This window comes from Solanum stenotomum, unplaced genomic scaffold, assembly GCF_019186545.1.
Source record: "Solanum stenotomum isolate F172 unplaced genomic scaffold, ASM1918654v1 scaffold21326, whole genome shotgun sequence".
Taxonomy (NCBI): Eukaryota; Viridiplantae; Streptophyta; class Magnoliopsida; order Solanales; family Solanaceae; genus Solanum; species Solanum stenotomum.
The window spans coordinates 1-9,463 of NW_026026484.1; the positions used below are offsets into that span (position 1 = coordinate 1).

The following is a 9,463-nucleotide window of genomic DNA, read 5'->3' on the forward strand; positions in this document are numbered from 1 at the left end:
TACAGACATGTGCTTTAGTGAGGATGGGAAATGGCTTTGGGATGTAAATTTAGCTAGACAGATAGATGCAATACAAGTTGATCTGTCTATCACTGCATTATCTTTATCGCCTAATATGGATATCTTGGCCACATCACATGTTGATCAAAATGGTGTCTATCTGTGGGTCAATCAATCGATATTCTCTAGTCATTAACAATCCGGTGGCCTGAAAACTCACAATGAAGTCAGAAAATAGTTAGTGTTAGGATTCCGTCTCCTGCTTCTGAAAAAGATGGTGAAAAAAGGGATAACAGGACTATCTTTAAGCCGTTGGAGTCCTCTGATACTTTTAAGTTTCTAAATTCCATCTCTGGACATAAAGAAACCTGAAAAGGCACCTTTTTTCTTGCCTTCAATTCCATCTCTGTCCGGTGAGATATTATTTAAACCAAGTGAAGGTACTAATGAGGAGAGTGATGCACAAAATACCAGATTGGAAGAGAGCAGTAAGAAAACGGATCTTCCAGTATCCAAATTCTTGCAAATTCTCAAGTCATGTGCGGATAAAGAGAATTGTAAGCTCCTCTCCTTCTCTTAATGTGTATCTATTTCGTTATTGGACAGGCTCTAAGGTATGACACATATATTTCCTTTTGCAGTTGCACCATTCACTAATCATATCAAAAGCTTGTCTCCTTCAATATTGGATATGGAGCTGCGAATGCTTCAGATAATAGATGACGATGACGAGCAGGAGCCTGAGAAGAGACAAGAATTGCATTTTATTGAACTGCTACTTGATTACTTTATACACGAGATTTCATGCAGAAGCAATTTCGAATATGTACAGGCTCTGATTAGATTGTTTTTGAAGGTAAATTTCTGCATTCACAAGCTCGCTAGTATATTTTCTCTGTTCGACATTGACGAGAGATATAATCAAGTTTAGGTTCAAAGAAAGTTCTGAGGCTCCATTTCTGATAGTCCTGCTTAAAATTTCTCTATGATGTCTGTTTGAATAATACCATTTAACATCTCTTTTAATTTGTGCTGGACAGATTCATGGTGAAACAGTCCGACGTCAGTCAAAACTGCAGGAGAAGGCAAGAAAGCTTTTAGAAGTTCAATCTGCAGTTTGGCAAAAAATAGATAAATTGTTCCAAAATACCAGATGCATGATCACGTTTCTTAGCAACTCCCAGCTTTGATTAATTTCAACGTGACATCCCTTAGCTGTTGTAATGTAATTGCAATTTTGTTTTTCTTTTCTTCTTTTTCTTATAGGTATATTTTATTAAAACAATTTCACTTTAATCCTATTTTTACAAGCGTAATTGCAATTTTGTTTTCTTGGTGTTCAGTTTACTACNCCTTGTGGTGAATGACAGTTGTTTATGCGATGAGCAGTTAGAAGAAACTTAAGGATTGTTTATGCGATGAGCAGTTAGTGTTAGGATGCCGTCTCCTGCTTCTGAAAAAGATGGTGAAAAAAGGGATAACAGGACTATCTTTAAGGCATTGGAGTCCTCTGATACTTCTAAGTTTCTAAATTCCATCTCTGGACATAAAGAAACCTGAAAAGGCACCTTTTTTCTTGCCTTCAATTCCATCTCTGTCCGGTGAGATATTATTTAAACCAAGTGAAGGTACTAATGAGGAGAGTAATGCACAAAATACCAGATTGGAAGAGAGCAGTAAGAAAACTGATATTCCAGTAACCATGTAATTTTGTTATTAGTTTTTTATCTTTTTATTTCTTACATACCATTTACAAACAAACAATGTGAGAATATCAAGTTGCAAAAACATCAACATCATAATTTTTGCTTCCCAGTAGAAACAAGACTTGACCTTCCAAGTTACTCTATTGCAGCCATACAAGTTTTTCATAAACCACAAGAATCCATGTCTAATACAGTCTGGTTCTGACTTGGATCTTTCAAGTCAGAAAATTCCAATAAGAGTAAATCTAACAATCATCTCCCTTTTTAACAATAATCCAACCAGTTAGTAGACTTTTGTTTGAGCTTGGCATCGTGAAATGTCAGAAGAACTTGTGAAGAAGTTCTAGGAATATTCAAAACTTTCTTCAACGCCTCTTCTGATTTCAGAGCATAACTGGCCCAAACAATCGTAAGTTTTTCCAATACCCGTGCATTCTTCAGAAAAAACCTTAGTAGTTCTATCTCGTTTTCTTCATCTTTGAAACCAATCAACTGAATTGACTTTAGATGAGAGACCAAGCACACAATGCTTTCTTCAGGATCATGCATCTGCCAACAATGACGGATCTTTGATGAGGAAGTTCAAAAAATAAAAATGTTGTGTTTGAGATCTGAAACTTGCAACCCCAAGGTAACTTTTGAACTCCCTAAATCACTGAGTCAGTATCTAGTCTTGTGTTTAGGGGACTCAAAATCTATATATATATACATAAGAAGTAAAGAATTACCTTATATGTAAAGTGTAATTTTTTACCAAGGGGGTTCGGGTGGAAAACCTCATGCCCCTGGCCTTGATCTTCTCGTATTGGCAAATAGTCACACCATTCTCCCCATTCTCCATCCTAGCAGACAGTTGAGAGTCAGAAGAGAAACCAATTTCTCGAGTACACTAAACACTTATAATGAAACAACAATAAATTAGAATAAGCAATCAATCCAACATAAGTAACAATTTTATCCATTACAAGTGAAAATGCCAAACAAGATCCACTTTCAAGTGTCATTGATTCATAAAAAATCCCAGTGATCTGTTCGTATTGCAAAATGCAAAGTATGATACGTACAACTGAAACCAAGCCATCCATCCAATCAACATGTTATTCTTCTCAGGCTTTCATCACATCACTTCACAGTTCAAATCTATTTCTACCATTAAGTTCCATACACCAGACATGATTAAATTCAATGGCATGAGTATGCAGGTGATGCTTTCCAACTTCCAAAGTGAATTGTATTAGTTAAAACTGATGAACATTCAGATCCTATCTGACTTTCATTGTGACATGTTTCAACATTTTGGAGAGGATATAGGTTTATTACAAAAAAATTCTTTAGCAAGTTTAGTGAGGCCAGTTTTCAAGCGTAATTTCACCACTTTCTGATTTTGAAAGAATCTTTTCATGTAAATCAACTTTGACAAGTTATCGACCAACTACCATATAAAAGAAGTGTAATTGGTACACAAAAAGATGAAGAGCTTTACCTCATCGCACCACAATTTTAGAATCTCCAGATTAGGCGAATACTTGAACAATTGTATCATAACTTGCATATGATCTTCATCAACTCCCAATTTCAGTTTTAAGGACTTCAGCTTATTAAAGCATATGGGAGAGAGTCTTGCTTGGCGAATCTCTTCGTACAGACCCTAGAACAACATAAGAAGAAACAAAAATTGAGAAAAATTAGACAATGTTTTTACACTCGTATGCTTATTCCAAAGAAAACTTTACCTTAAGGGAAACCTTGCATAGTTTCAGAACTGATATAGAAGGGACTTCCTTGATCATCTTATGCACAAGAATTCCAGTTTTCTCAAATGAGAAACCAAAATCATCACATTTTACATCATTATCCTGAAAGTTGATGTCAACATATTCTATTGAAATGAGATTCTTGATTACTATATCCTTTGGAATCTAACATTTACATTTTAAGAATTTGAGAGCCGGACAAGAAATTTTGATTTCACAATTGTCATAATAATCGCCATGAAGAAAAGTGATGTATAAAAGAGATGCCGAATCAATATACAGCAACTTCATACGTTTTAAATTGCAATCAATTAATTCCAAATTTTCAAGGAGTTGACATTTTGAGAACAAGCAATTTGTCAAATGTTCATCTGATAACTTGACACAGCAAAGATGAAGAAATTTCAGCTGACGAAATCCGTCAAAATGATTAGGCAGTTTAAGTACATCACCATACAAGTTTAGTTTCAAAACTTGCAAAGATTCACAAGTTACAAGACAATTCGGTAACTCAAATGGCTCACGATGCCAAAACAACAACACAAGTTGTTGAACATTTCTTCTTGTTGCTGCATGCATCAACCGCAACATATATGTGCTTTCAAGCATATCGCTACATGTGAGGGTATAACGGACAAGGTTAATCGTGTTTTGGGAAATTAAGAAGGTATACATAAATTCTTTGAATTTCTCTAAATTTGAGTAAAGAAGTGAAGTACAGGAACTACTATCAAAGCGGAAGTAGGGGATGATAGTGCATATGTATTTCCATCTTTTGGACAATACAGACATATGAATCACATCAAAAATACAGAGATTTGAAAGGATGTTGTGAAGTATATCAACGGGCAATGAACTTATCCTATCAATCTCATTCATTGTTGATGTTTCCATTCTAATCTTCCGATTTAGATGCACAAAAGGGGATCCAAAAACCAAAACTGTCTATGGGCAGATACAGAGAGAGAGGAGAACGGAAGATAGGGTTTTCCTGTTTATGCAATGAGAAATGACCAAAATGGTACTTAGTGAATATGTAATATTTTATTTTGGTCCTTAATTTATTTTATTTGATTGAAATAGTCCTTAATGTATATCAAAGTGTTATTTTGAGGAAAATGTTAGGCGAAATGGTCTGACAGACGTTTATACTTGTTGAGTTTGTATTATGGACCCTTTTACTTAACAATCTTTAAATTCAATCAAAACAAGATTTTTAAACCCCTCATACCATGTGTGTAATTTACTCGCCCATAAATAGATGACATGTCAAATTCATGTCAGATAAATTTCTACCTTAGCTCATGCATGCAGGTAGAAATTGAAATTGGCCACAAAATGAGAAAGAAGATAGGTTGGAAATTGAAGTTGACTGAGAAAAGCAAAGCGACTAGAAGGAAACGAAGGGATGGATTTCGACTCTACACTTATAGGTTTAAGACTAGCTTTTGAGTTATATGCATCTTCCGATTATCTCAACAGACAAGTGTACCTAAGGGTAAATATGTTTCTTACTTTTAATGCTCCACTACTCGCCTTCCTGCCCACCATAGAGAGAAGGGAAAACAATTTTCTGCTTTTTTCCCTTCCATAAATCATATCAAAGTCTTGGAACGTTTTCAGCAAGATGGCTAAAGTGCAACAAATAACTTGAATGATACGAACAAAACTTAAACTATGTTTCTCCAGCCATTTCTGGGAATTTACTTCTTCCGTTGTTCCGTACTAAAAATGCAATACATTTTCTTTCACATGTTTAGTATTCATGGTGATTGCAAGCAGAAGACATCAAGGTCGATCACAACCAAATATAAGTTTTACTTGAGCAAAATGAATTTCGATGACCTGCCTAGCACAAATATATATATATGCTCACCATGCATTGATCAAGAATGTTTTGATAAAGAACCTCCTTGAGTGATCTTCGGTAGCATCATTTTTAGAGTTCTAAGGTGGGAAGAAATTTGGTGGGTGGCCCAACTGAAGAGAAGCCTACCATCATAGTTTTCTTCCCTCCTGGAAGTATCATCAACAAATATCGCACGGTACTAGTTAACAACATCAAAGAGATGCATATTTTGAGGTATTCATAAGCATTTCTCTGGTCCAAGTCATCAAGGATCCCAGAAAGTCATGCCTGACGGCACCTTAGAAAGTGTTGAAGGGGCAAAATTGGTCAAGTATGGGTTAAAGAAATAAATTAGAAGAAACAACTGAAATAAATGAAGACCAAAAAGCAAACTGTTGGCTAAAACCAGCTGTTGTTAAAATATATCAATCTCACATGTAACCGCATCTCATACTTAATTGAACACCCCTATACGACGCAAGTATCCAATGATACGCAAATATTCTGGCAACTGCAGCAATAAATTGTAAACAGTTAGGTCTCAAGCTTCATAATTTATGGAGAACTTCCATTCCAGTATGCTCCAACATCAAAACTGTTACAAAATCAAATAATCTATGCCAGAAATCACCTCAATGTTTGACCTAAGTCTTTGGAGAAGCTGAGAAGAAGAGATTGAGTGGCCTGCCGAACTTCTGCAGCAAGGGCTTGAATGACTGGTAACCTTCAGGGGGAGACGAAAAAGAAACAAAAGTACCTTAGTAAGATTTCATCAAATTCAATTATATCAGTTCCTACAGAAAAACAAAGAAACGACCCAAGACTCACTTGGGGTGCATTGCTGAAAGCTTGGAAGTAAATGCTTCTAAATCAAGAGCTTCATCATAGTTTCCATTCCTCACACATCTGCAAAATTAAGAGACCATTCAAGTCTAGCACCACCAAAGCACAGAAGCTAAAAGATATGAGTTCATTCACTAATATGAAATATTAAAAATGTTCTGAGTCTCTCTTTTCGTGTGAATCATCCTCTATGATAAATGTTAGGTCTCTAACTTAGATCTCACCTTGCTAGCTTATGGTGATCCACTGTATTGTGCTACTATTTTCTAGGCACGCGTGTTGCACGTGTATCCCATATGAAAATCAAAACATATAATAAACTATTGGGAGGACATGCATGTTTGTTACAAGTGTTTCTCATATGTTCAATCTATTGTCCAGTAGATAAGCCTCAAAATAGGCATGGTCAAATTAAGCTTAGCCGTCTATAAGCAATTAAGTGTACTTACCGTCATCAACAACTAAAAAATACATAAAATTATTAGATATCAAGATTTGTAAAATATTCTAGGAAAAGCACTGCAAGTTGAAGAATTAAAAAGGGCATATCACATATGTGACGTTACTTAAAGTCTTTTTGAGCTTCTTGTAATCTCAATGTGTGTTCCGTTACAAATACAACTACTGCATTATCTACTTTCAGATATACACATACACTTACATTGATAGGCCTACAACTACTATCACTGCTAGAGATGACTTGGAGCTTCTACATTTGTTTACATTTTACTACAGCAAGTACCTATATGTTCCTTTGATAAAAAGTAAGTACCTATATCTATCAAGAAAAATTGAACAAAAAGACAATGTAATATATTTGCTAGCAAACAACTGCAATTTCAATATATTAAAAGAATAAAATTTATAAAGCATAGTTTCTTTTCTATAGAAATTATCATAACAATTAACTATCATGTTTAGTTTTACGGAACACTTTTAATATATGATTATAAAAATAGTTTCAGCTGCAATGCTTAGGTTCAAAGAGAGTTGATCATGATTAGGCATCAAATCACATATGTATAATACTTATTTCTTTACGTGTGATTATACCGTTCAAACTATTTCTTTCACCTATTAAAAAAATTAGAAGATTATCATTCAAATGAAGTTAGCAAATCAAACGGAAAAATCTAGACTTAATAAGAATGGACCTGAAAATTAGAAGACACTTTTCTACCCACTTAAGAACGGAAGCATATATTGAATGACTAACATTAGGTATGTTTTTATAGTGTAGTCTTGAAGATTTGATGATAAAAACTTTTTCATATTCCTCAATTACTTAATTTGATTCCTTTCAACTTCTCAGAATTAGCAAAAATACGTGGCAACTTCTATATTAATTGAAAACTTTAGTGTTCACCCATTACCATCAAAAGAAAGAAAACACATATTTAAGGAGAATTAATCTTTAAAAAAGAATATAATATTCAGCTGTTTCAACACATAATAATAGAGTAGGACTTCGGAACTTCTCATTTTAATCCTTTATTAAGTAATTCAAATAATACTACTATATTAGATATTTAATTTTTGTTTATATTAATTATTTTATTACATTTTAATTTAGTGTAGGGCAAAATGATAATTCCACTTTACACTTTGGAGCTTCTCACTTTAAATAATATATGGTAGGAGGTAAGGTCAATGTCCCCCTCCTATGTATTTCTACGTTATTATTAAAAAAATTAAAAAATAAACTTGACTACTTGCATGGCTATGCAATGCAAGACAATCTAGGCTGAATCTCCAGATATGACAAGAATGATGGCTCTCAGAACAACACAACATTGTTCATCACCCACCATATTAGAAAACTTGGATCTTTTTATATGCCAAACCCCACACCCCAACCCCTCTACCTAGAACAAAACACTACAGCTCTTCCCACGTTACTCTCTTTGGTGACTCGTACCACTAATCTCATGGCTCATGGTTTGAGGGAAAAAGGCCTTTTCCAGCTAGACTAAGATACCTTGTCTTTTGGGAGTAAGAAACCTAAAGATACACAACAACAACTTACTTACCAAATGGTTGTGGAGATACAATTTGGAAGATCAAGCTCTATGGAAGGAACTCATTTAACACAAGTACGATTAGGAAGGTCAATGGTGCTCAGAGGAAGCGACAGAAACATATGGTGTGTGAGTATGGAGGATATAAGGAACAGATGACTGACTTTCAGAGACAATGTAAGGATAAAGGTTGGCCGAGTAACTAAAGCTTTGTTTTGGAAGGAAGATTGGACTGGTCAAGGGTCCTTGGAAAATTTATTCCCTGGGCTGATTTCCATTTGCTTGAATTCTTATAGCAAACTACAAGAGGTTTGGTCTCCACAAGGATGGAATTTGCTCTTTAGGAGATTTTTTAATGATTGGGAAATATAGTGGGTATCCGATATGCTAGCTTTGATAGGAGATTTTTCGGCACAAATCTGAAAATAGATAAATTGCTATGGAGGCATCATACTAATGGTCAATTCTCTGTGAACAGAATGTATAAAAGGGATCTAGCCACAACTACAGGGAAGAAATCAGGGCCATGAAATGCTATATGGAAGAGTGTTGCCCCTACTAAGGTGAAGTGTTTCACCTGGTTGATAACTGGGAGAGCTTGACTGACACAAGATAAACTTCAAAAGAGGGGAAGAATTATTGCTTCAAGTTTTATCTCTGTAAAGAGGCTCTAGAAACCAACAATCATATGTTCCTCCACTGCAAAGTAACAACACAAGTATGAGCTCTATTCACCAATTTAGCTAGCCTAAATTGAATTATGCCAGAACATACATCAGACCTAGGGGTGTACAAAACCGAACCGAGAACCGAACCAAACCGCAAACCGAGTCAACCCGAAAAAAAAACCCGACTAGTGGTTTGGTTTGACTTGGTTTGGTTTTGAAAAAAAAAACCCGACTATATTTGGGTTTGTTTGGTTTTAACTAAAAAAAACCAACCCGAGACCAAACCAACCCGAATTTATATATATAATTTTAAAATTTTATTTTATACATAAAAATATTTACTTTGATATAATTTTTAAATATTTCTTATACTTTTCCATAGTTTTTAGTATCTTTCAATATATTATTTCAAGTTTGAAACTTAGAATTATGAATGAGCCAATAAATATTATAGTCCATAGATGTTGGTAATTGTAATAAAGCTTAAATCAAAATCAAATTAATACTAATGCAAAAAGAAAATCAATTCAACACTAAGAATGACAATAATATTGAATATTTGTTCTTTAGTTTTACATTGGTTTAGACAATTAAAATACATAATCTAATTTTAATTTTCTTTAAT

General features: G+C 34.4%; 1 protein-coding gene and 1 pseudogene across 1 annotated transcript; one reads left to right on the top strand and one right to left on the bottom strand.

The window, feature by feature from the left end:
• The first annotated feature begins 7 nt into the window (after positions 1-7).
• On the top strand, positions 8-1,308 carry LOC125850975 (U3 small nucleolar RNA-associated protein 21 homolog). Its single transcript, XM_049530788.1, has 4 exons — positions 8-166; positions 365-557; positions 642-856; positions 1,041-1,308. The coding sequence occupies exons 1-4, from the start codon at positions 8-10 to the stop codon at positions 1,188-1,190; spliced, it is 717 nt and encodes a 238-aa protein (XP_049386745.1). The 3' UTR covers positions 1,191-1,308.
• A 526-nt stretch (positions 1,309-1,834) lies between these two features.
• Positions 1,835-4,446, bottom strand: LOC125850977 (F-box/FBD/LRR-repeat protein At5g53840-like; annotated as a pseudogene).
• Positions 4,447-9,463: the final 5,017 nt, after the last annotated feature.

Excerpts from the sequence above, each read along its gene's own strand:
- LOC125850975 (XM_049530788.1), top strand. The coding sequence starts at position 8 with ATGTGCTTTAGTGAGGATGGGAAATGGCTTTGGGATGTAAATTTAGCT. Across the intron at positions 167-364 it reads AAAATGGTGTCTATCTGTGG|AAACCTGAAAAGGCACCTTT; the intron begins GTCAATCAATCG and ends CTGGACATAAAG. Across the intron at positions 857-1,040 it reads TGATTAGATTGTTTTTGAAG|ATTCATGGTGAAACAGTCCG; the intron begins GTAAATTTCTGC and ends TGTGCTGGACAG.